At 40.4% G+C, this 25,623-nt stretch overlaps 1 protein-coding gene across 10 annotated transcripts in view; it reads right to left on the reverse strand.

Annotated features, from left to right (window-relative positions):
• Window positions 1–25,623, reverse strand: part of Usp54 (ubiquitin specific peptidase 54) — a 93,106-nt gene that overhangs the window by 17,261 nt on the left and 50,222 nt on the right. For 4 of the 10 annotated variants that reach the window (XM_076931207.1, XM_076931208.1, XM_076931206.1 and 1 more), the window contains exons 5-18: window positions 24,200–24,313; window positions 24,013–24,095; window positions 22,947–23,052; window positions 22,695–22,841; window positions 19,897–20,046; window positions 18,731–18,899; window positions 16,924–17,094; window positions 12,539–12,670; window positions 12,023–12,400; window positions 11,571–11,802; window positions 8,919–9,052; window positions 5,279–5,446; window positions 1,292–1,426; window positions 310–505 (exon numbers count right to left, since the gene is read on the reverse strand). In XM_076931207.1, coding sequence (XP_076787322.1) covers window positions 310–505; window positions 1,292–1,426; window positions 5,279–5,446; window positions 8,919–9,052; window positions 11,571–11,802; window positions 12,023–12,400; window positions 12,539–12,670; window positions 16,924–17,094; window positions 18,731–18,899; window positions 19,897–20,046; window positions 22,695–22,841; window positions 22,947–23,052; window positions 24,013–24,095; window positions 24,200–24,313 — 2,315 coding nt within the window. The remainder of the gene's footprint in view (window positions 1–309; window positions 506–1,291; window positions 1,427–5,278; window positions 5,447–8,918; window positions 9,053–11,570; window positions 11,803–12,022; window positions 12,401–12,538; window positions 12,671–16,923; window positions 17,095–18,730; window positions 18,900–19,896; window positions 20,047–22,694; window positions 22,842–22,946; window positions 23,053–24,012; window positions 24,096–24,199; window positions 24,314–25,623) is intronic. The other 6 variants (XM_034498609.2, XM_034498610.2, XM_076931210.1 and 3 more) reach the window with 4 other exon arrangements.

Consider the following 25,623-nt stretch of genomic DNA (forward strand, 5'->3'; position numbering starts at 1 on the left):
CATGAAAGGTGCAATCAGATTCCATGTATAAGGGCATAATAAATACAGATATAATAATCATATTGCTACACAAATCCAGGAAATGTGGATAGCTTGTTATTTTGTACTTTTTTGAATCTTTTGAGGAATTATAAAGAAAAGGACCATCTGTGCAATGAGCTTTTGTATGTCTGACCTTAAAGAAGAAAACCTTAATCATATATTTTTCTCTTTTTCCTGTAGTGAAGAAGACAAGAGTCCTTGCTATGGAGTCCCCATGGTCATTGCCTCCCCTGATGTCCATGTGCTAATGTGGCTCTCAAGCACTACCTTGTTGGCTGAGGGAGGGTGCCCCCCTGTGATGGGAGAGAGGCTGAGGGCTGCACCGGCTGCTGCGATGATGGTTGTTGCTGCATGCGTTCCTGCAGGCTTCGTGCTTTTCGAATACTGATTTGCAACTTCTTATCGACTAGGGCTCTGCTGTGCGTGCTAGAGCTGGCATCATGCAGGGTAAGTCTTAGTTTAGCTAAAATGCAAAAGAAAATATAGCAGAAACAACACAAAATACAAACAAAAATAAAAGGACAAAAACTAAACTAAAACCAAGCAAAGATAGGTGGTAAAACAAAAGATGCAGCAGGAATGCAAGGCATGGACTGTGCATGCGCTGTCGAGAGCGCAGAACCAGCTCTGGCTCTAGGAAACATTCATGAAAGCCATGGAGGCCAAACAAGTTAATTAAAATTTAAACAAACAAAACACTAAAGAAAATAAGACAAAACTTAAAAGGAGCCAGGAATATAAGCTAGCATGTGGAGGTTGCCACTCTCGTCTTTTCACTGACCTGTTTGACTCTGGTCTCCATACTCTGCTCCCAACTCCCCCTTTCTGATGGCCAATGGCAAAAAATAAGGTCTGAACCTGCACCTGTCTTTCCAGAGCACAGCTTCATGGAGTCATATTTAAGAGTCAGGTACCAATTCTTAGCCTTAGCCCCTTGCTGTTACAGTATAGTACTGCATACCAGAAAGGCAGGGGATGAACAAAAAGAAGAGAGTATTACAATGAAAAGTTATTTGGGTTAGAATCCATCTGTGGTTTCCTGTTGAGGTTGTTCCAGTAAATGTCCACAGACCACAGTGACACCACTAGGTACATTTTGAAATTTGAAGGTGAAAGATAGCTAACTGGCCTCCACTTGGGAACATAAGAGACATTAAAAACTGTCCCTATGGCCATCTGCGTGACAACACTAATGCCTATTGTGAAGTTAGTCAAGAAACGCCATAGCCATAGCAATCGAGTTACTTACAGATAGCTTCGTTACAGAGAGCCAGAGCTGCAGCACAGTCTCCCTTTTGTTCCAGATGCAGCGACTCTTCAAATATTGAATTTGCCTCTTGCAAGGACCTTTCAAAGCCGTCACTCCTCCCTGAAAGGGCCAGCACTTTCATTTTTATTATAGTTAGTTCCAACTTCTCCTATGAACTGTTTCTTCTCTTTGGGACACACAGATCCCTGTTGTCTACTTTTTATCTACCTGTCCATTGCTATTAAGAAGTCTTTAGAACTAAGGTATCCATTTTTGCCTTAACTGAGATCAAACCAAGGCCAGGAAAAGGCAGGTAGGGGTGGGGGTGGAGGATGCCATATGAATGCCACACTACTATTCTAATACCTCCTCAAGAAAGAACAAAATACTGTCCATAGTAGCAACAGGATTCTCATGCCTAGAACTGAACTGCCTCTGCAAAATATCAAGTCATACTTTGTCAACCATCAGACTCCCAGACTTACTGCTATAACCACAGCACGGATTATTATTCTGTGGAACATTGCCCATGCTGCTTCTAACATAGCTTCAATTCCTTCCTCACTATCCTGCTCTGTCAGTACACCTCTTCGGCTTGAGGTGGTCTACAGTTTCTACTAAAATAAATCTACCATAGCATTGAACTGCATTTGTTGTTACATGAACTGATCTTTCTTTAGCAACAAAATGTTTTTACTTTTATCATGCCTCATTCACCAAAAGTATCCTTCTCTAAAAAGCCACCACGCATATAACAACATAGAGTATTTCTCCTACTCCCAAAGTGCATATAGGTCAAAGGAGATACAAACGAGGAGTCCAAGAACAGTGCCAGATGAAAGGACTAAAAAGTATAATAAAGACACTTTCGTGAAGGACCATCAGATATCCTTACCTCTAGTCATCTCTAACCATAACTGGTAGGAAGTTATAATGTTACTTCACCTACAACTGGAATTGACATTGAGCCTTCACATGGTCACAGGGGCTGGAAGAATGAAATGTCAAGCCAGGTATGATAGCACATGCCTGTTATCCCCAATACTCTAGAGGTGGAGGCAGGAGGATGCCTGATCTGCATAGCAAGTTAGAAGCCAGGTATTTCATGGTTACTTAATGAGATTGTATCTCAAAAAATCAAAATAAGAGAAATAAAATGAAATGAACTGGGATAAAAAGTCTGAGTCATTTTTCTTCATCACGTCACCCTTGAGCTATCCTCAACTCACCTACAAACAGACATGCTAAGAAAGGCTCTGCAGAACCTTAGCTAATTCAATTCCTACAGCAGCTGTCTTTTAGAAAGCAAAAAAACAGTGGAAAGTAGGTTGGTTCTGGAAACCTTGGCAGTCAATTTCTATCCCATCACTGCATCTCTGATTTCCTCCTGCCCTAGACCCAAAGTTCTTTCATTATGATTGCAATTAACTGAGTGTTGATTTTTACAATTGGAGGTGGTAGCTGGAGGGAAAAGAAGGGCCAGGCATGGAGGTACACACATATAATCCCAGCACTTCAGAGGCCCAGGCATGTAACAGTTCTCAATTTTACAAAGACCTAGGCAAACTATAGTTACTGAATCAGTATAGCAGATTTAAATCTTTACTATCTAGAATCTCAGCACTCCAGGCTGTACTCTTTTGAGGCTGCTCCAGAGCTTATCAAAATCTGATAATGAAACACAATGAGCAGGATTCTTGTTCAACTCTAATGCTAGATGTAAGTAAGAGAGGAAGAAAAGACAAGATCAAAGACGACAAGATCCCTGTTTCAGTAGAAATATAAATCTTAAACTAAGGAATGGTGGCACATGCCTGTCATCTCAGCACTTGGGAGGAGAACTGCCACACAAGAACAACCTGATCTACAAAGAGAGCTCTGGGCCAGCCAAGGCTCAAGAATGATAAAATCTGGTAAAAAAAAAAAAAAAAAAAAAAAAAAAAAAAAAAAAAAAAAAAAAAAAGGAGGGGGGCGGGGAGAGGAAAGGGTGGGAATCTGAGGTGATAAAGCATTTGTGTGGTAAGCAAGAGGACCTGAGTTTCATTCCCAAAACACACTGAATAAAGCCAGGTAGGAGTGTCCATTTGCAATCCCAGCATTGGGGAGGCAGAGATAGGTGTGTCCTTGAGGTTCTCTAGCCAACCAGACTGGCCTACTCAGTTAGGTTCCAGAATAAAGAACATATCCCAGGGAACAAAGAAAAAAAGGTAGACAACATCTAACGTTGTCCTCTGGCTTCCACACGCATTCGAACATACATGTGCACCTGTATACATACAAATATACAAACACAGAACAATATAAAATTGGAACGTCAAACTGTTAAGACTTGAGTTCAAAATGAAAAAAATCCAACAGCTAACAGGAATTAAAATTTTAAAGCCCTTTTCTTTTTAGTTTAGATAGTTTGTTTGTTTGTTTGTTTTGGTTTGGTTTGTTTTTGAGACAGGGTTTCTCTTCCCTGGCTGTCCTGGAACTAGTTCTGTAGAACAAACTAGCCTTGAACTCTGAGATTTTGCCTTGCCTTGCCTCCTATGTGCCAGAGCTAAAGGTGCATCCCACCATACCAGACTTTAAAGCCCATTTTGAAACAAGCACAACAAATAACATGAGAAATAGAAGACAAAAATTGTCCTAAATCAAAAGAAAATAGGGGGCAGGTGACTGGCTCAGCCATAGAGAGCCTGGCAAGTGTGAGCTCAGGGCAGTGGGGTGGGGGTTAAGGTGGTTCAGCTGTAGAGAGCCTGGCAAGTGTGAGGCCCTGAGTTCAATCCCCAATATCACAAAAAGAAAAGACCACAGTAAGGTTCGAAGAAAAGCTGTCTTCAATTGAGACTATTTAATTCAAAAAGCTGCTTTAAGTATGGAAAGAACTGAGAAAAAGCAGCCAGTCCAAGGACACTAAATCCTAGACTTCATGCTGTTTGATCAGCAGATTCTGAGTAATAAGAGCAAGAAACTCATTTTAGAGAAAGAAAAACTTAAGTAAATATTTCAAAGCCTATATAAAGAAGATTAACTCAAGCTCTTAAACTCCTATTTTGAAGACTAGTCTCTTGGCAGTAGTGATAATCTAAAACTAATTTGTTTCTGTGGGTTTTGGTTGGTGTAAGTAACCAATATGAGGCAGTTGGGAAAGTTTAAGTCTATGCACATTATCTAAGATTTAGGAATGAACTGTCATAGGATCAAAAATTAATTATGGATGGGTGTGGTGGAAGAAAGCTGCCATCCCAGCTACTTGGGAGGCTAAGGCAGGAGGATATGAGTACAAGGCCTACCTAGGTAGCAAAGAGAGAACCCATCTGGAAACAACCCCAACCTAAAACCAAAACCAAAACCAAAACTAGCAAATTACGGCTGGGAAAACAGCTCTGACAGAGACCCCACCTGGTTTACTCATTGCCTCAAGCTCAGTCTCTAGCACTACATTAAGAGATGACCATGCTTTTGTGCTTATTAGAAAATAAGTTAAGACTTATTTTCTAGATATTACGGAAACATTTTCCCTGAATAATGCAATAATGTACTGCCTCTAACCTTTGGGCTTTCAACTTTAAAAAAAAAAAATTTATGTATATTACAAACATTTTGCCTACATATATCTCTGTGTATCTCATGCGTTTTTGGTGCCTGTGGAGGCCAGAAGAAGGCATCGGATGCTTTGAGACTGGAGTTGCAGATGGGTGTGAGCCACCATACGGGTGCTGGGAATCGAACCCAGGTCCTCTAGAAGATCAGCCAGTGCTCTTAACCACTAAGACATCTCTCTAGCCACTAACCTTCAGGTTTTTAGTAGATGTTCCTAGAAGTAGTGCTATTTCTAATCACTAAGTTTCTCAATTCAAAACTTAGCTCTCATAACAGTAGTTAAACTGAGATAAAATCATATATGCTAAACAGTGGATAAGAAATTTCGAAGTGTGGATCTTATGTTTTGCCTTTTCTCTCTGTCCCCATTACCTACAGCCTGATTCTCACAATTACCCTGATTCTGTAGTTCATCCAAGTCCATGTATCTGCTGGGATGAGGGTTAAACCCTTTAGCAGCCTCTAACTCCTTCTCCCGTTTCTTTCGGAGTTCCTGTTCCTGGGCCCTCCTGGTCACTTCTTCCTGTAGTTCGTCCAATTCACTTTTAGAGGTGATCTCCCCATCTGAGATTGAAGCAAAAAAGATAAATGACAACACTTCCAGAATCAAGGAGAATTATCTTATGGTCACTATGCCATTTCCCTTTGGGACTCTTGCTTTCCCAGTTGTGATTTGGATATTCTTTGTTTATTAGATTTAGAAAGAGAAACACAAGCCATGAATAATGATGATGTTAAAAACATAGATACTTTCAATATTTCATGAATAATAAGTGTAACTCCTAATATTTCTTAGGCATTTTCAATATACTAAAAACAATGTTAAAAGCATTTTTACATATATTACTTCATTTATTTCTCTCAAATGATAAGGTAAAGGGGACATGAGTTATCCTTTTTAGAAGAAAAGAAAATGGAGACACAGAGAGGTAACACAAATGGCAAATGGTAGAGTTGACCTTAAATCAAGTAGGTGAAATTCAGCTGGGACTGTTGGCACAGTCCCATGATCCCAACTACTCCAATGGTGGTGGAAGAGGATAAAAACCCAAGGTCTACATGGTTTATAGAACAAATTCAAAGCCAGCCTAGATCGCTTCTCGAGACCTTGGCTCAGAAAGTATCTAGATGGGGTACTAATACCTGTGATGCCAACACTTGGGAAGCTGAAAAAAAGGAACTGCCATGAATTCAAGGCCTGCCTGAGCTATAATCCCAGCACTTGGGAGGCAGAAGCAGGCGGATTTCTGAGTTCAAGGCCAGTCTGGTCTATAGAGTGAGTTCTAGGACAGCCAGGGCTACACAGAGAAACCCTGTCTCAAAAAAACAAACAAATAACAACAACAAAAAAAAAAAAAAAAAGAAAAAGGAAAAAGAAAAGAAAAAGAAACCAAAACAGCAAAAAAATAAAGATGGTAGAGCACAGCTCAGTGACAGAGCACTCGCCTAACATATATAAAGATGGTAGAGCACAGCTCAGTGACAGAGCACTCGCCTAACATATATAAAGATGGTAGAGCACAGCTCAGTGACAGAGCACTCGCCTAACATATATAAAGATGGTAGAGCACAGCTCAGTGACAGAGCACTCGCCTAACATATATAAAGATGGTAGAGCACAGCTCAGTGACAGAGCACTCGCCTAACATATATGAAGATGGTAGAACACAGCTCAGTGACAGAGCACTCGCCTAACATATATGGCCCCCAAACTCCTGGGTTAAATTCCTGGTACTAAAAAGAAAAAAAATTAGTCATTTTTCTCTCTTGTAATTTCCACCATCTGTTTAAATCAGTTTTTAAAATACCCATAGTGAAAACTGTTAGGAGTTCATTGATGAATCTAAATAGATTGAGAATGATATACATGATAAGTCAAGTAAAAGTATGAGAGACAGAATAGTATGCATAGTGTGACTTCAATTTTAATAGTTGTGTGTGTGTGTGTGTGTGTGTGTTCAATGTTAACACTGGTTCATTCACTCAGTTTCAGGAAGTAAAGACAATTATTGAAATGCTGGAGCAAATTTACTTCTATAGCTAGATTTCTTTATCTTTTGGTTTAGTGGGGGAGGCATGAGCACAAGCACATGAGAACACACACACACACTTCTTCACGTGTGGATACATGTGCATATGTGACTTAAAAAATGTTGTCATTATTTTGCTAAATATATTTTGCCTGCTGAGAAATCCTATTAGAAGATTCCATTCTGTCCAGCTAATCCAAAACTGAGAACTAACAGGGCAAACAATGCGACTCAATTTTTATTATCCTGAAAAGGTGCTACTTTTCTGAAGAGAATAGAAAGGGTAGTTGGTTTACCCACATTCACAAGTTTCTTAAAGTAATGTTACTCTACATAAAATAAATTATAATGTGAACAATAAGACATTATATAATTTCATCAGTAAGCAGGCATATTTTCTGCCAGTCCTTCACTTTAAGTTAACCAATATTTCAAGCGTACCTGTTTCTATACATTTCTCTGCCTAGCAAATGTCAGTACATATACCTAAGCAAGTTTATGCCTTCAGTATGTGTGTGTATGTGTGTATATACACATACATATGTATATACACACATATATACATATACATATATATTCACTTTACAACCCAGTATCAGAACTTCCTCTCCTTCCAGTATACCTCACACAAGACCTCCCTGCATTCCATCTTCCCCTTCTCTTTTGAGAAAGAGAAGCTCCCCTATAGGGGTAACCCCACTAACACAACACTCCCCTACACCCCACACATCAAGTCACTGCAGGATGAAGCACATCCTGTGAATAGAAGGAGGAGAAGATTCCCAGCTCAAAGGCCCAGAAAACATCTTCAACAAAACCATAGAAGAAAATTTCTATGATATTCTAACCTAAAGAAATTCTAACCTCAATTTCTAACCTAAAGAAAGAGATGCCTATAAACGTACAAGAAGCTTACAGAACACCAAACAGGTTAGATTAGAAATGAAAATCCCCCAGCCACATAATAATCAAAACACAAAATATACAGAACAAAGAAAGAATTATAAAAGCAGCAAGGGGAAAAAAAGGTCAACTAGCATATAAAAGGCAGACCCATCAGAATTATATCCAATTTCTAATCTGAGACTCTGAAAGCTAGAAGGGCCTGGGTAGAGGTCTTGCAGACCCTAAAAGACCACAGATATCAGCCCAGACTACTATACCCAACAAAACTCTCAATCACCACAGATGGTAAAATCAAGTTCACACTTTATTACTGTTCCTGCATACTCCTTTCCACCTAACTCTAAGGACCATTCAGTAACTATCAATCAGCTGGAAAATGAGACTCACACAGAGGCAAGGGTGGGTAAACATTGAATTGCTAATTCATAGTTCTGCCCACATGTCTCTGTGGTATCACAATTCACAACACAAATCACTGAGGAATTCATTTCTCAAGAGGTTGTCTATACAAAAGAAAGCCCTAGGACTTACTCTTCTAAAGAATGGAACCATTTTTACCATCATGCACTATATTTCTGTTCCTCCTCATTTCCACGAAATTCTTTCCAATGTTAAAACACTCAGGGAAGCCATGAAAAACAAAAATTAGAGAAACTGAGAGAAAGAAGCTGAAAAGCTTCCACACTTACACTTGGGGGTAGGTGTGCTTGCATGGTGTGTGAAAAGCTTCCACACTTACACTTGGGGGTGGGTGTGCTTGCATGGTGTGTGCACTTATTGGTAGGCATGGGTCAAACTGGACTACTACTATCCTCAGTACACCCACTGTGCTTTTTGAGGCATGTTCTCTCAGTAGGACCTGACTCAGCTTTGGCTGGCTGACTATCTAGTGAGCTCCATGTATATGCCTCCCCAGCATACTGAGAACTGAACTCAGGTCTTCATGGAGTTTAACAATCACTAACTAAGCTAGCTCTCTAGCACACACATTACATTTTGATGGAATTTTCAAGCAACTGTCTTCTAACTGAAGTATGCTCAATAAAGTTGATTCCCGAATAGAACAGGTGGTCAAATCCAGTTCCCCAAACCCTGTTTACCTGAGACAGGTTGAGTCTTTGTCCAGCTGGTCATGGGTGCTGCAGAGTCTACCTCCAGGATGCTACTGCTATGAGACTTTGGAATATGACGCCAAGAAGGGACAAACCCAACAGGTCTCTTTGTGCTTTGATCCCTTCAAAAGAGAATCCAAAGTATAAAAAGTTTCAAACAGTGGCTTCTAACAACATTCCTAAGACTAAAATTCAAATCAGAAAGCAAACACAATAAAAGCCTGGGAACCAAGGGTCACAATCAAAGCCATGGTGCAGCAACTTCTGAGGCTAAGGCACAAACAAGCCTAGGAAACAAGCCTAGGAATACCAGGCTTAAGAAACAAGAATTGAACAAGAATTCCTCTCAGATTGAGGGTGGGGCAGGGCAGGGCAGGGCAGGGGATGGGGGATGATGTGCACATCAGCTCCTGTTGGGAGGCAGGGATAGAGACTAGCTTCTGCAATATACATTATATTGATTGATAAATTCTCTATTTATGCTTGTTAAAGACTCTGGGGAGGAATATGATGGAGAATGTTTTTAATCCTAGCACACAGGTAGATCTCTGTGAGTTCAAGGCCAGCCTGGTCTATAAAGTGAGTTCCAGGCCAACTAAGACTATACAGAGAAATTCTGTCTAGAGAAAGAAAAAGGAAAGGAAAAAGAAAAAGGAAAAGAAAAAAGGGAAAAGGAAGGAAGGAAGAAATAAAGAAAAAAGAAAGAGAGAGGAAGACAGACAGACAGAGAGAGAGAGAAGAGAGAACACTGTGAGGGTGACAAGGCCCTGGCTGGTCTCCTTGAAACTCCCTGTCCTAGGCAGACAGCTTACTACAGCAAACAGAAAGAAAAAAATCAAGCTGCTAAGAGAGTTAAAAACATTGTGTCCTTGGGCTGATAAGATAGCTCAGTAGGTAAAAGATGCTTGCTACATGGCCTGGTGACCTGATATCAAACCAAGGAACATAAGTAGTGAGAGAAAACTGACTTTCATAAGTTCTTGTCTGACCCATACACACGCGCGCGCGCACACACACACACACACACACACACGTACGTTTAAAAATAATTTAACTAAAGCCAAACACACCAAAATAAAATACTGTATCCTTAACAGCTTAAGAAGGTAGAAGACTATCTCCAACCAAGGCTATTATTGTTTATACCATAATGTACAAATGCCTACAACAGAAAAAGGTCATTAGAAGGTAGTCCACAGAAAGGACAGAAGAGGACCCTCTACCTGGACTCTCTCAGTGGGAGCTGCAGCTGGCAGCTCTGCTTCTCCAGCCAATGTCTGCTGGATGACTGTAACCCTCAATTTGATGGTGTTACTTATTTGCTCTTTTACTTGGAAGCCTCAGCCAAGGAATGCTCTGCTCTGTTCTGTGCTCTCTGCTCTGCTGTCTCTCTGCTGTCTGTCTGTCTGTCTCTCTGCTGTCTGCTCTGCTGTGTCTGTCTGTCTCTCTGCTGTCTGCTCTGCTGTGTCTGTCTGCTGTCTGCTGTCTGCTCTGCTGTGTCTGTCTGCTGTCTGCTCTGCTGTGTCTGCTCTGCTCTCTGCTCTGCTCTGCTGTGTCTGCTCTGCTTCCTGCTCTGCTGTGTCTGCTCTGCTTTCTGCTCTGCTCTGCTCTCTGCTCTGCTCTCTGCTCTGCTCTCTGCTCTGCTCTGCGCTCAGGTTTCTCTAAATCAGGAATTCACACTGGCTGCCTCAAGAGGTCTTTGCCTGTCAATCTCTGCTGAATGTCTGTAAGCTCCAAACTGATGATGGTACCTTTTGCTTGTGTTCTTAACTGAGGTACTCCAGTCATCTTTAAATGTTTTAATACATTAGATATTATTATGTCTTACTATATATTTGCTTTAAGCAAGGCATAATGAGCTCTACCAAACTGCCATCATTACCTTGAGATTATGATTACCAATGGTTTCATAATCTGGTTCTCAGAAACCCAAAACCAAGACAGAAAAAGTTACAAGTTAGATGTCTTCTCTGGTTTTAATTCACTAACTCATTCTTTTATTGAAAAATATTTTCTAAACAATTTTTTATTTATGTATATGTGAATGTGCTACCTAACCTGGGTTCTGAGATCCAAATTTGAGTCCTTTGCAAAAGCAACAAGTGCTTTTAACTGCTAAATTATCTCTTCAGCCCCTTCTAAACTATTTTTAAAATAAAAATGTAATATTGTAAATATTTAGCTACCCCAATCATGATGTGTATGGTAGGGCACTCCTGTCATTTCAGCACTCTGGAAATGAGGCAAAAAGTCAGCTTGAGTTTAAGGTCAATCTAGGCTACAAATGAATTCAAGACCAGCCCTGTAAGCACTCTCTGTACTACTCCAATTTTATTATGTTGTGTTTAAGTATGCACTAACAACTATTACTGCACAGCTAATGCTTTAAATACAAAGCCACTGCCTTTACACCTTCTACCAACAGAGGGCGCTGTTGCTATAGGAAAGCTGCTCAGTGCTACCACATAGCTCTTCACTTGCCTACCCATAGCTGGAAGTTCCAAGGAGGTTAGCTCATGTGGCTGAGGTACTCCAGTCATCTTTAAATGTTTTAATACATCAGATATTATTATGTATATTTGCTTTAAGCAGGGCATAATGAGCTATAAGAACTATTGCTATTAAAAGGCCAGACAATACCTGTAAACATTCAAGCTCTCAGGCGGGGCAGCATCCAAACTGACAGGGCTGCTGCTGTTCCTTTCGCTGCTCTCATAGCCAGATTCCATCCGCTGGATTAGGCGAGGATGCTGCTCTAAAAGATGAGAGCCTGGCCGGGCTGTTCCCCAGAGTTTATGCTGTAAGCTTGGTCCACCATCTTTAATGTCGTTAGTAGTTGACTTGCTTACTTCATCTGGTGTAAATTCTTTAGCTACCCCAATCAAAGAACAGGTATAGAAAATAAAGTAGATTTAGTGTTTGCCTAAATAACTAAACCCTCCCTCTAGACATTATTCATTGGAGTCATCTTCAATAAACATGACCATTAGAGTAAAAATGTTCCTTGCCAGCTATACTAAAAAACACAGGATTTTCAAACACATAAATCAATTGTATTTAAAAGCCCACTTGTTCCCCTATTCTCTGCTCACCTGATTCTTCAGGAAAGGTCCTAAGCTGGGTGTAGCCACAATGCTTCCTTTTGTCCTTACTAAAAATGCTGTCGATATTCAGAGATTCTCGTTTAGGTCTCCATGTTGGGCGGTACTTGCTGGAAGAACTGGATTTTGCCTCACTACTGGTACTCTCCGTTTCCCAGCCCCGAGAGTGTAAAGGCAGGTGTCTTGGTGGTGTCTTGTCTGGTTGGTCTCCTGCCCTGCCTACACAGGGAGATCCTGCATTCGTCTGAGAAGACAAGGAAGGCCTGCTGTGGATCATACTGCTCACTGTCTCTTTGAAATCCTTTAGCCTGCTGGTGCTGCTGGATTTGGAGGCATTCCTAGGAGCCTGCTTCTCTTTCAGTGTTTCTCCTAAAAACCAGAGAGAATAAAACAAATGAAGATGTTTAAAATAATCACAAATGTCCTCATCCTAGAGAAAGTAAGGGAAGTCTGTTTGGCAAGAAAACCAGAAGTTTAATGGAGGAACCAGGAGTGCAGACAGCTTGCCTTCACTGTGGTACCCTGAGGCCTGTGGCTCATCGCCTTTCCTCCGAGCACGGCCAGAGCTCCTCTTTCGCTCTACCAGGGACCCTTTCTTCAATGTGTGCTTCTGATTACATTCACTGTCCGTCAGGTGTCCTGAAAGAACAAGGAAATAGGAGTAAGCTGCTTTCTGCAACTAACTCCTACCCTCCTGAGAATCCATTCTCCCTTTGGGACTTGTAACAGTGCCACAAACTGATTATATACATGGATCAGAAACCGCAGGGGTCAGAACCATCTGATCTAAGTGTAAGACTCCCAAGGAGTCAGAGGCGCCTTCCAAATCCCTAACATATCCTGAGCAATCATCAGTCTCCAACCACGCTCATCTTATTTCCCAGTTGACCTAACAAGAACCAAAGCTGCTGATCAATAACTCCCCTCTGTCCCTGTGGTGTTAAGGAACCAATCCCTTGCAAGAACAATAGGCACTGAGCTCCATCTCTAGAGCTTGGTAATTTTTAAAGACAAAAGAAACAATTTTTAAAAATCAATCTAAAAATGTCATAAGCCCTTATTTTTAATTCTTTTTTTTTTTGGGGGGGGGGGGGTTGAGACAGGGTTTCTCTGTGTAGCCCTGGCAGTCCTGGAACTCACTCTGTAGACCAGGCTGGCCTCTAACTCAGAAATCCGCCTGCCTCTGCCTCCCAAGTGCTGGGATTAAAGGCGTGCGCCACAACCGCCAGGCCTTATTTTTAATTCTTTCTTCCATTTTTCTTTCTTCCTTTTTTAAAATTTGAGATGGGTGAGTTTTATTTTATTTTATTGAGGCAGAGTTTTGTTAGGGTCTCGCTTTTATTTTATATTGTCCAGGCTGGCCCCAATTCACAGTAATTCTCCTGCCTCCATCTCTTGAGCACAGAGATTACAGGCATGCATTACTATTACCACTCACTCTCATAAACTGAAAACAGAATTTGCTTCTACTTATTTGGCCACAGTTCTCACTATGGTGGCTTTAGAACACAGTTCTAAAACCTCTTTAAACATGAATTTTAAAATACATTTCAATGTTCATTAATTCTCCTCTCTAACCTATGCTTCATCAAATCTGACTTCACTCAAATATTGCAATTCATCATTCTTTATCAGTAATCATTGAAAAACCACAAGGGAGCTTTTTATTTTGTGTAATTTCCCACCATCCTGCCCACAGTATACAAATGTATAAGCTTAACTTATATTAAATAGAAAGGTCAATTTGTAAAAAATATAATCAGCCAAGCAGCTGGAACATAGAAGGTGAATTAAGCTTGAAGACAACCTGACAGAAACTGCTCAGGTTCTTAACGGCATTAGAGTTAACAAATTTATTTTCACATGTTGGTATACATAGAGCCTTGTAGGCACTCAGGTTGTCAGTAATGGAATAAGATGGATACTATTCAACCAATTGCCCCATGCAATCTTTTATTGCTTTTATCCATTTCATTTATTTGAACCCTAAAGAAACATTTTCAAAAAAAAAAAAAAAAAAAAAAAAAAAAAAACCATCAACTGCAGTAACTAATGACACCAAGGTTAAATCACAAGGGATTCTCCTCACTCCAAACATAACATATGTATATCACTCCCTCCTAGGAGTTGCTTCTCTCTGGCCCACAATTTCAGAAAGATGGCCTTTAAACAACAATTGCACGGAACACCATCTATATAGCAGTCTTCAAAAAAAAAAAACCCAATGAGTCCAGCCAAACTTCTAGGTCCATAAACCTGGCATCATCTATAGGTGATGCTTTGTTTCAAGGCTATTAAAAATTATTCTTCACTGGGAAATGGAGGAACACCTTTAACATGCCTTTAATCCTGGCATCAGTAGGCAGAGGCAGGCAGAAATCTTTGAAGCCAGCCTAGTCTACAGAGCTAGTTCCAAGACAGTCAGTCAGGGCTACAAAGAGAAAACCCTGTCTCAAAACAAAACAAAAACCAGGATGGAAGAAAATGTTCAAGTACCATAAGGATGATGTCAATTAAGACATCATTAAGAGTGTGGGAAATACGTAAGTTAAATTACCTAGTTTTGAACCATAAATTGCAAGGGAAAAGTGTAAGGGGGAAAAAAAACTACTCAGTGGCATGTGCCTGTAGTCAACCACTGGTGACACTGAGGAAGAAGGACCACATGTGCTCAGGAGTTTCAGAGTTGCCGAGGCAACATACCAAGACCCTACCTCAGAGTTTTAAAAATAAACAAATAAATAAAGCCAGGTGTAGTATAACACACCTGTAATGCCAGCACATGGGAGGCTAAAGCTAGGGCATCTTGAATATGAGACCCATCTACAGTATAAAACAAGACTTTGTCAAGAAATGCAAAAAATCAAAAATAAATAAGTAAAATTAAGAAGTAACCTAAGTTGGGCAGTGGTGGCGCACGCCTTTAATCCCAGCACTTGGGAGGCAGAGGCAGGTGGATTTCTGAGTTCGAGGCCAGCCTGGTCTACAGAGTGAGTTCCAGGACAGCCAGGACTACAGAGAGAAAACCTGTCTGGGGGAGTGGTGGGGTGGGAAGAAGAAAAAGAAGTAACCTAAAATGGCTTACAACCATCTGTAACTCCAGTTCCAGGGGTTCCAACACCCTCTTCTGACCACTAAGAGCACCAGGAACATACATCCATGTAGGCAAAACACTCATACACATAAAATAACAAATAATTTTTAAAATTTATTTTTATTTTGTGTGCATTGGTTTTGGTGCCTGCATGTTTGTCTGTGTGAGGGTGTCAGATCCCCTAAAACTGGAGTTACAAACAATTGTGAGCTGCCCTGTGGATGCTGGGAATTGAACCTAGATTCTTTGGAAGAGCAGCCAATGCTCTTAATCACTGTGCCATCTCCTCAGCCCAAAAAAATAAATCTTTAAAAAAATTATGAAATAACAGAAGACTCATCAAAATGTATGGATCTCTTTTGATTTTGCAAAAAACACACAAACCAGTAAAGACAGCACTTGCAATAGCAAATCACTCCCTGGTATTTAGCAACTGTAAGCAGAATTACTTTCCTTTTATTCCGAGGCAGGAATCAAACAGAGACTCACATATGTTAGGCACACACTGAACTACATCCCCTGCATTCTTTACTGTTTTTAAATGTTTACAAATGAGTTATATTTTTGTAGTACATATAAAAATATCTATAAAAGAAGTAATATAACGTCTTGGATTTGCTTCAAAATAACTGAGGAGTAAAAGACATCAGTAAAAGTACAGGTAAAATTATATTGGTCTTGGGTTACAGTTATTGAAACTAAGTGATAAATACATGTGGGCAGGCATTCTGACTACTTAGAAATGTTTGAAATTCTGTTATTATAGAGGAAACTGAAGGAATGACCAGTGGTTAACAGCACTGACTACTCTTCCGGAAGACTTGGATTCAATTCCTAGTAACCACATGGCAGCTCACAACTGTCTATAACTCCAGCTTCAGGAGACCCAATGACCTCTTTTGGTCTCTGTGGGTACTAGGCACACACATGGTACACGGATATGCACATAGGCAAAACACCCATCCATATAAAAATTTAAAAGAAAAAAAAAAAACTGAGGAATATCAAGCACTGATCTGAAGCCATGAGCTTCACCACCCACCAGTCCTTAGGTAACCAGACAACAGTTCACGCCTTAGCTGTGCTGTTTCTCACAACTTTTCATTTCAGTAGTCACTCAACATTCTTCCTTCTGTGTTCTGTAATGACTCCTTCCACTGATACAAGCACAGAATAAAAAACTATTTAAGAATTCTTATGTAGCCGGGCAGTGGTGGCGCACGCCTTTAATCCCAGCACTTGGGAGGCAGAGGCAGGCGGATTTCTGAGTTCAAGGCCAGCCTGGTCTACAGAGTGAGTTCCAGAACAGCCAGGGCTACACAGAGAAACCCTGTCTCCAAAAAAAAAAAAAAAAAATCTTATGTAAGGAATGTACAATAATAAGGAGGCCATTTTTGCACCTCTGTCCTTCAAAAACCTTTCACTGGGTTAAGTAGGTATTCAGCACCCATAAATATGCCTTCTCTTAAACCCCTTCATTCAAAACCAGGGCATGAAACATGACCAAGTAGAAGACAAGGCAAAAGGTGTTTAGTGAGATATTATGGAATCAAAAGACTACCAGGACAAAGGCAGACTTTACACTGACAATGGCATTGCACGCTCCTTACTGATGTGCTGCTATGTGTGGAGCACTATCACTCACTCAGGTCTATCTTATTTCTTTGTAGCCAATTACCCAAATTCAGTATCTTTCTGCCTTGCATAGTAATTCCTACTTGCCCCCGTTTCTTTTCTTGGGAGACTTTCTATGTAGGAATTGAATCAGACCAGCAGGGTTCTATGTGTAAGTCCCTACCTGTGTCCCGACTGCTCTGAGACATGGAATCATTCTCCACATTATAGATGACTGTCCCCTGAGAATCGGAAGAGAAGTGACTGACCACAGACTCGTGGTGAGAATGTTTGTAGAGATAGCTCTCCGTTGAGGAATCTGTTCGAGTGTCACTTGAGATGGAAGGCTCCCTCCCTGAAGGAAGGGGGAGATATATATACAAAAGTAAGGAAAGAGAGAACAGTGACAGCCCTGAGGAAAGGAGATAGATGCAACAAAGACCCATAAGCAAGAACTTCCTAGAAGGGAGGGTGAGAAGAATACACCACAGAGCCATTCTTCCCAACACCCGTCTTCCAGGTAATCCAGACACACATACAATTCCTCCCACCCCTGTCCCTACCTTGCTGAAGCCCTCACTTTGCCTGCCACTGTGAAAAACTGTGGGGTTTTTAGAAAACCTATGGGGGAAAGTGAAGAAATGAAAAAGTTGTGAGATGTAAGCTCGACAGAGATGACAGCCCCAGGCCAGTCTGCTACACATGCCAGCTGGCCACCTGTCTTAGAAGCTCTCTCCTACACTGTCACACATGTTGCTTTAAAAACTTGACATGCACATTTTTAATACCTTTGAAAAGTTATGGGGCAGTTATTCACTGTTTACTGTGAATATGCCCAACAGAAGGCTTTTCCCAGACCCTTAGCTAAAATAAACACAACAGACAAACAAGCACTTGACTGAAGGAAGAAATAGAGCAGGCCTGGGTAAAAGTACAAAGCATGAAGTTGGACCTGGTATAAGCACAGAATTCAAGAGGCTGAGGCAGGAGGATCACCATGAAATAGAGGCCAACCTGCTACACAGTGAGGTTCTGTCTCAAAGAACAAACCAAATCAAAATAAAACAGCAGGAAGAAACACAGCAGACCAGACAGGAAGGAGATGCAGTGGAAGAGGAAAGATTATGGAGCAAGTACCTTTTCTTTCAAAACTATACTAAGGGCCAACCCTGTATCTTTACAGAAATCAAACCCAAACTACGAGGGGTATAGTTCAAATATTATCAGCCTTATGGGATATACTGGGATATTAGTCATTAAGCCCAATGTTACTTCTATAGGAAGGCATCATGCAATTCCAGACAGTTGGATTATACTGGAACAAGTAATTCATACACTGAGGACCATCATTTCTGCATCTGGAATTTAAACAAAACTTTTCCACCTCCAAGAGAAAGTACTGTAGTGATGTAGTACTTAACAATTCACTTAAGCCGGGGACTGCTGAGATGGCTCAGTGGTAAGGAGCACTTTCTGCTCTTGCAGAGAACTTGGGGTTCAGTTTCCAACACCCACATGGTAGATCATAACCATCTATAATTCCAGTTCCAGAGGATTCAATGAGCTTTTCTGGATTCTGTAGGCACCAGGCATAAACACAGTGCAACATACACACAGGCAAAACACTCAAACACATAAAATAAAATAAATATATATCTTTTTCAGAATTCCCTTAAGCCATTGTAACACTAATAGGGATCAATAACCTTTAAGAATGTTCAAGGCTACTGAGGCATCCCTTATAATTTTACTTTAGTATCTCTATGCAAACAAACATAGTTGCCTTCTCACTTTTGATATTGGGCCAGCTGATTTGAGTAACACACTCTTGAAAGCTCAAGAAAACAAAATTGGATGCTAATCAGCTTGAGCACAAGTTAGTATTTCTTTCTTCCTGTAACAGATCCTCTTTCTCTGAGCTACACGCTAACCCTGTGTGTGAGACCCAACCATCTGACTATGTGGAGTGATGAGAGAAGCAGGCTGCTCACCTGAGTCTTCACTATCGTAGCATGTCTTGGTGTATGACAGGAACTGAGCGTGGGGAGGCAGGTCTTGGGCAGACACTGGAGTACCCTGGGGATCTGCATAGAGCAGCAGCAAGGGCTGATAATGCCCTTTAATGCATTTGGTGACCACATCCTTCCACTTTGGACCAATCTGAACCACAAACACCAGAACATGACAATAAACTTCATATCCACAATTCAAAACACAATTCCTTTCCTAATGTAGTTCTCTTAGAATTAGAATTAGATAGAAAAAAAGAAAACAAAAAAAGATCTGAAATCTAAACTTATTGACTTTCTATTAGACCTTTTTTTACAAAAAAAAAAAAAAAAAAAAAAAAAAAAAAAAAAAAAAAAAAAAAAAAAAAAAAAAAAACTCAACCATCACTGGGACCTGATGCCCTCTTCTGGCGTGTCTGAAGACAGTTAGTGTACTCACATACATGAAATAAATAAATAAACAAACAAACAAACAATCTTAAAAAACAAAAAACAGAACTATACTGAATGCCTATAGAGGAGACTGAGAAAATAAAACATATCTTGTTATTATCTATTATAGAATTTAAAATGAATGCACTTACATTTAGCAGATAAAGGCCAGGTGTGTAATAGCTCTTATCTATAATTTGGGGGGCTAAGAAAAGAGGACTTCTACAAGTTTGAGGACAGCCTGGACTACATTGTCATTTCCAGGCCAGCCTGGACTACAGATAAGGACCCTGATTCAGAAAAAGAACAAACTGGGGGTTGGAGAGATGGCTCGGCAGTTAAGACTGCTTATTGCTCTCATAGAGGACAGGAGTTCAGTTCCCACCACCATGTCTCGCAAACACCTGTAACTTCAGAGCCAGGGAGATCTGACTCCTCTGGACTCTGTGAGCGAGCACTTGCACTCACATGCACACACCCACATAAGTGGGCAAGCACAAATGTGCATATACACATACAAACACGGTTTTAAAAATAATAAAATTAAATATTTTTTAAGAAAAGTAAGAACAACCAATGCAGTCACAACGTAGTGTGCCTTACCAACATTGTAGAGTAATCATTCAAAATTATCAAAATAAAAACTGAAGACAAATAAATGTGATTTTATTTTTATTTCAGTTAGCAAATACTTCAAGATCCTTGCATATGCCTACCTCCTTGACATGAGCATCATCAAAATACATCCATTTTCGGATCTTTGTTTGAAAAAAGAATGTAGAATAATGCTTGCCATAGTAACAGATCATTCCTACTAAGTATAGTTCAGACTGCTTGGCCCGGTCATCTGTCACTCTGAAAAATAACTATGGGAAGAAAAAATAGAGAAGAGGAAGATCCATCATCACACAGTCGACCACCTAACATAACCCTCCAGCAGACTCCACCAGCATCTCTCTCCCTTCCCCCAAACCACACTATAAAGCTCTTGCTGGAGGTGATCACATTATGTAGGCCAGTCTGGCCTCAAACACATGGCGATGCTTAAGCCTCAGCCTTCTGAGTGCTGAGTGCTATAGACATGCCTATAGTCTACAGGCATGCACTACCACACCTCACTCTCCCATCAGCATTTGTTGTTTTATAGAGATACAGCCTGATGTAGCCCAGACTGGCTTTGAACTCAATGTATAGCTGCAGATGGCTGAACTCCTGGTCCTCTACCTCTGTTTTTCAACTGCTGGACCACAGATGTGTACTACCATGTCCAGCGGCCACCAACGTTTCATGATGATAGTAGTAATTTGCTTCTCCCCTCAAGCTGAAATATTTTTGCTAGTCCAGATTATGCATTAGAAATGAACAAAAATATACAAATTGTGACACATGCCTAAAATCCTAACACTTAGAGGCTAAGGTGAGAGGACTGTAAGCCTTACGTTAGCCTGTGCAATATGAGTCAATATTTTCTTTCACAGGAATAAAAGAAGCCAGAACAATTTCAAAACAAACAAAAACCAGCTCTCAAGTTTCAAATTTTTTCAATTTCTAGGTGCTCAGATCTGTCTCAAGTGTTAAGAGACAGAAATACTTGAGTTAAGAGATTCTGACCTAAAAAGTTACCTAGTTGAGAAAATAAATCAAAATAATTAAGTCAAAATCAGACATGATAGCACACACCTGTTATCTTTTGTTCTTTATGTAAAGGCTAAAGGGGGTAGAGGAAGAAGGGGTTCAAGGATGAACAAGGCTATATATCTCACTATTGTCCATCTTGGAGTATATGAGATTCTGACTCCAAGCCAGAAATAACTAGAATATATAAACCACAAAAAGAAGACTATTTTAAGATGTTGGTGTGCACAACCTATTCCAGTTAGATTCCTTGAGGAGACCCAAAATATGACCCCAGACAATTCATTTATTCTCAAGAGTGGCTATTTAAAACAACAACAGACTCTCCTTAGTCACAGGACTATCCCAGACAGAAACTAGCACAAAGGAAACAGGACTTTCTGGTTCTTCTTGAATGGAAAGAAAACACTGGCTGTCTCTATCTTAGGACATGGAGGTGATAAGAATGGGACCTACTCTCACATTTTTTCCCCATTCCCCAAAATAAATATATTTTTAAAAAAACTCTAAAATACTAAATTACCATCTAATTTATTTCATTACTGCCTTATCCTGTTGAGGATTTGTCTTTTACTGTCTACTGTAATGCTAAGTGCAGGCCCCCAAGACCAGGAGTCTGCACTCAGCCACTGTGACCCCAAGTAAATTGAAGTTAAATAAAGATGCTGACAGCCAATAGCTGAGCAAAAGAGACATAGGTGGGGTTTACGTTCCACAGGCTTGACGGGTTGGGGTTGGGGGAGAGGAGGATATGAAGGAGGAAGAAGAGGAAGAGAAAGGTGGATGGGCAGACGGAAGAGGGAGGAGGAAGAAGGGAGGAGGAGGAGGTGGGCAGGAGAGGAGTGAGAGGCCGCCATGGGTTAAGGGTCAATGAAGCATGGCCCTGAGGGCTGCCCAATTGGAGTTAAGAGCAATCCTGATTTAAATAATATACAACAAGGTCCTAACCCCACAAAATGGTAACCTGGGCTCAGCTCAAGCTGGACTCTGCCCTAGTAACACTCAGCATTCCTCAGGAACCTTGTAAAGTAAATTTCTGCTTGTCAGGAAAAAGCCATTACATTCCTGTCTATTCCTACAGGCCTTCAATCTCCAGAGAGGGCACCTAGTTCTCTATTAACTTGAACAACCTTCCAACAGGTCAGAGCCCTATGCTAGTTCCCAAGCTGTTCCAGCTATCGGGCCCTCCTCCTGCTACAACATAACCCCTTAGAACTGGCAGGACTCTCCCACTATTTTTGCCATCTTCTCTGTTCCCATAGGCCTGGCAATTGCCAGTCTGCCTCTCTCCTTGACTTTTCTCTCTGTTCCTCTCTGTCCTAGAGGTAGCCAAGGCAGACTCCCCCAGATCCTGCTTGCCAGTCCCCCTCCCACCATCTACAATAAAAACCTTACCCCTCACAAAAGAGTGGCCTTGTTGGTGGTTTCTTTAGAGTCCTCATATACAATCACCTCAAAAGAGATTGCTTCCTCATTTCCTACTCTTGGGTTCAGGCCAGGAACTTGAACCTTGTTCAGTTGCCAAAGTCAAGAAAGATTGTTCCTTTAACCTTACTATCTCTCATGTTTGAATATATTTCTCTACACCATCCCGGTATAAAAATGAGCATCCCATAGAAACTGATTCTTTTTTTTTTCTTTACCAGTATCTAAGTTCTGCCCATCCTGTTCATCAAGGTTAAAATTGTGCCACTTTTTCTAAAAGAAAGGGTTCTACCATCCTCAAAAAAGTGATGTGAGCATACATCTGATGAGGCCCATGAATCTGCACACAGAAACACAAGTATATCTGTCCAAAATGCTATCTTAATTGTCACATAGAACATACCTATCTGTTCAGTGCATGAACAATACAGAACTAAAGGTAACTAATACATACATCACCCAACTTAAGGCAGGTGCCCAGACTGTGGATGACATCCTCTGCCAAGTCTGAGTGGTCTGAGTCCCAAACCAGCCCAATTGTGATAATCTGTGGTGCATTCATCAACACACGGCGGATCCGGATTCTCTCCCCACAGTTGCTCTGAAATACATACACAGCACTAGTTCAAACATTCCTACCTGTTCTGCAGCAATGCTACAAGCCAAGGTTGTTCTCCTTCTCCTAAATCCCATAGTGTTAACTCACCGGACAGTTCCGCAGGTCCCCCATGGTGCTGGCATTCTGAAGTAGCTCACCAAACATACTTGGTGAAGGTTTCTCTCGCTTTTCCAACATACAAATAGCCTGGTTACTTCAAGATGGGGAAAGGAGGAAAGTAATGGTAGTAGATGTTATTCCAAGTGATGGCTAAACTAAAAAATAAAATCATTCATACAAACTCATTTCCTTCCTTAAGACAAGGCCTCATTGTGTAGCTCTCTCTAGCTGTCTTGGAACTTGCTATGTAGACCAATTAGTCTACCCTCCAAAACATAGAGATACACCAGCCTCTGCCTCCAAAGGACTGGGATTAAAGGTGTAGTATGTGTGATTTTTTTTTTTCATTTGCCCTGTCCTGACTAGTCTCAGTGTCCTACAAACACAGTCCCCAAATCCAAAACCCACAGAAGCTCCATTTCTCTTTCTACTTGCTAGCCGCAAATAAGACTACAAATTCTGAAGTTTTATAATACAGCACAAATTCAGCAATAAGAATATATACTATTAGGTGGCCTTCAGTTAAAACCCAATCAATTGGGGCTAGAGAGATGGCTCAGTGGTGAAGAGCACTGACTGTTCTTCCAAAGGTCCTGAGTTCAATTCCCAGCAACCACATGGTGGCTCACAACCATCTGCAAAGTGATCTGACACCCTCTTCTGGTGTGTCTGAAGACAACTACAGTGTACTCATATACATTAAATAAATAAATAAATAAATAAATAAATAAATCTTTAAAAAAAATCAATTGGAGGAATGCCTAAGAGTACAATAAAGAACTCTGTAAGAATGGGCTGGAAAAATGGTTCAAGTAACAGTTAAAAAGCAGTGACTATTCTTGCAGAGGACCCAGGTTCAGTTCCTAGCACCACATGTCAGCTCATGGCTATCTATAATCCCAGTTCCAGGGGATCCTCTAACATTCTTCCTGATCACTGCAGGTACCAGGTATAATAAGTAAAGTATACAAAAATACATGCAGATAAAGCATTCATACACATAAAATAAAAATAAAAGAGCCTTAAAGGAAAAAAATAACTGCATAAAACTCACCAAAGGGAAGTAGTAGAGATGTAATGCACCATCTGGATGAATGGCAGTGGGTCAGAAGTGGCGCCACAGCTAGTACACACACACTGGGCCAGAGGGAAAAAGCGAAGCAGCCAGGCATGAACTGTTTTGAAACTCTACACCCTCAGATAAAAGATTCTTAAAGAAAAAGCCCAAGATATAGGTTTACCTGCTCAAACAATGTCATTGCAAATTTCTGGTGGGAAATGCAGTGTTGGGCGGTACATATATCCTCTTTGGTTTCGTCCGCAATATGGAAGTGAATTCTCATCAGGAGATTTTCCTGACAGGAAACCACAAAAGTACTACACTTAAATCCCAAACTAGCAAGGTGGGAAGCAACTTACCAAGACACAGCAACCTTCCTAGAAAGCAGAAATGTCTCTAAATATTTTTAATTTTTTAAAAAATTAGACAGATAGATGATAGTCAGGCAGATAGATGAAATTAATATAATCCATAGATCATTCAGATTTTAGCAGTTTTATATGAACTTGTATTTATATGTAACTTAATGCAATTTCATCATATATAGTCACAGAACCACTTCCACAGTCAAGACACCAAAGAGTGGAGCAGGAAGATGGCTCAGTGGTTAAGAGTACATGATGCTCTTCCAGAGGACCTGCCTGGGTTTGATTCCCAGCACCCACATAGTAGCTCACAACTACCTGTAACTCCAGTTCCAGGGACTCTATCCATACTCCTAACTCTCAGCAAACAGTAGCCTGCTCCTCCATATTTATGATTTTTGTCATTTTAACAATACTAACAAATACTATAAAAATGGTATCATGTAACACATAACTTAAAAAAAAAAAAAAAAAAAAGGGTCTCCTACTAGGCTAACTCTGAATTCACTGTGTAGCCTGGGATGGCCCTGAACTTCTGATATTCCTGTTTCCATTTCATGAGTGCTGGAATTCCAAGTGTGTATCACTATGCCCAATTTATAAACTAGGAATTAGACTCAAGGATACAAGGACATTAAGCAAGTACTCTTACCAACTGAGCTACATCTTCAATCCCAGTAAATAAGCTTTTGATATTATATTTTCATTCAATATTAATCTTCTACAATCCCCTTTTTTGATTTTTGAGATAGGACTCCAGTCCTACAAGGACTTTACTGTAAGACCCAATCTCAAAAAGAAATAAACAGAAAAATAAACTCATTATGAAAACTAGCCAATGACCCCAACTCTCTGTATTCTGTTCTATTTATCCAACTTAAAAGATAATCTATGGCACTCTGTGTGTTAGCACATGCAATTAGCACTTGGTAGGTGGGAGAACAAGGATTAAAGTCACTAGAGCAATGTAACTGTTTATACAGAACATGATAGTTTCCCTTTAATATCATTAGAAACAGAGAAGCTCAAAATATGGGTTCTCCAAAGCAGTACCATCAAATACAGCATGGGGTCCTACACCCAATTATTGAATCAGAGGTTCTGGGAGTACAGTTTGTACTTCAACATGCCTTGGTTCTCTGGAGGTAAAGAGCCACTGTTTTATGCAATGAAAAGCATTAAGTAGTTCTGGTTAGTCAACAAAATGATGGCATAGGTATTAGGACTATCTTGTACCTCA

This window comes from Arvicanthis niloticus, chromosome 3, assembly GCF_011762505.2.
Source record: "Arvicanthis niloticus isolate mArvNil1 chromosome 3, mArvNil1.pat.X, whole genome shotgun sequence".
Taxonomy (NCBI): domain Eukaryota; kingdom Metazoa; phylum Chordata; class Mammalia; order Rodentia; family Muridae; genus Arvicanthis; species Arvicanthis niloticus.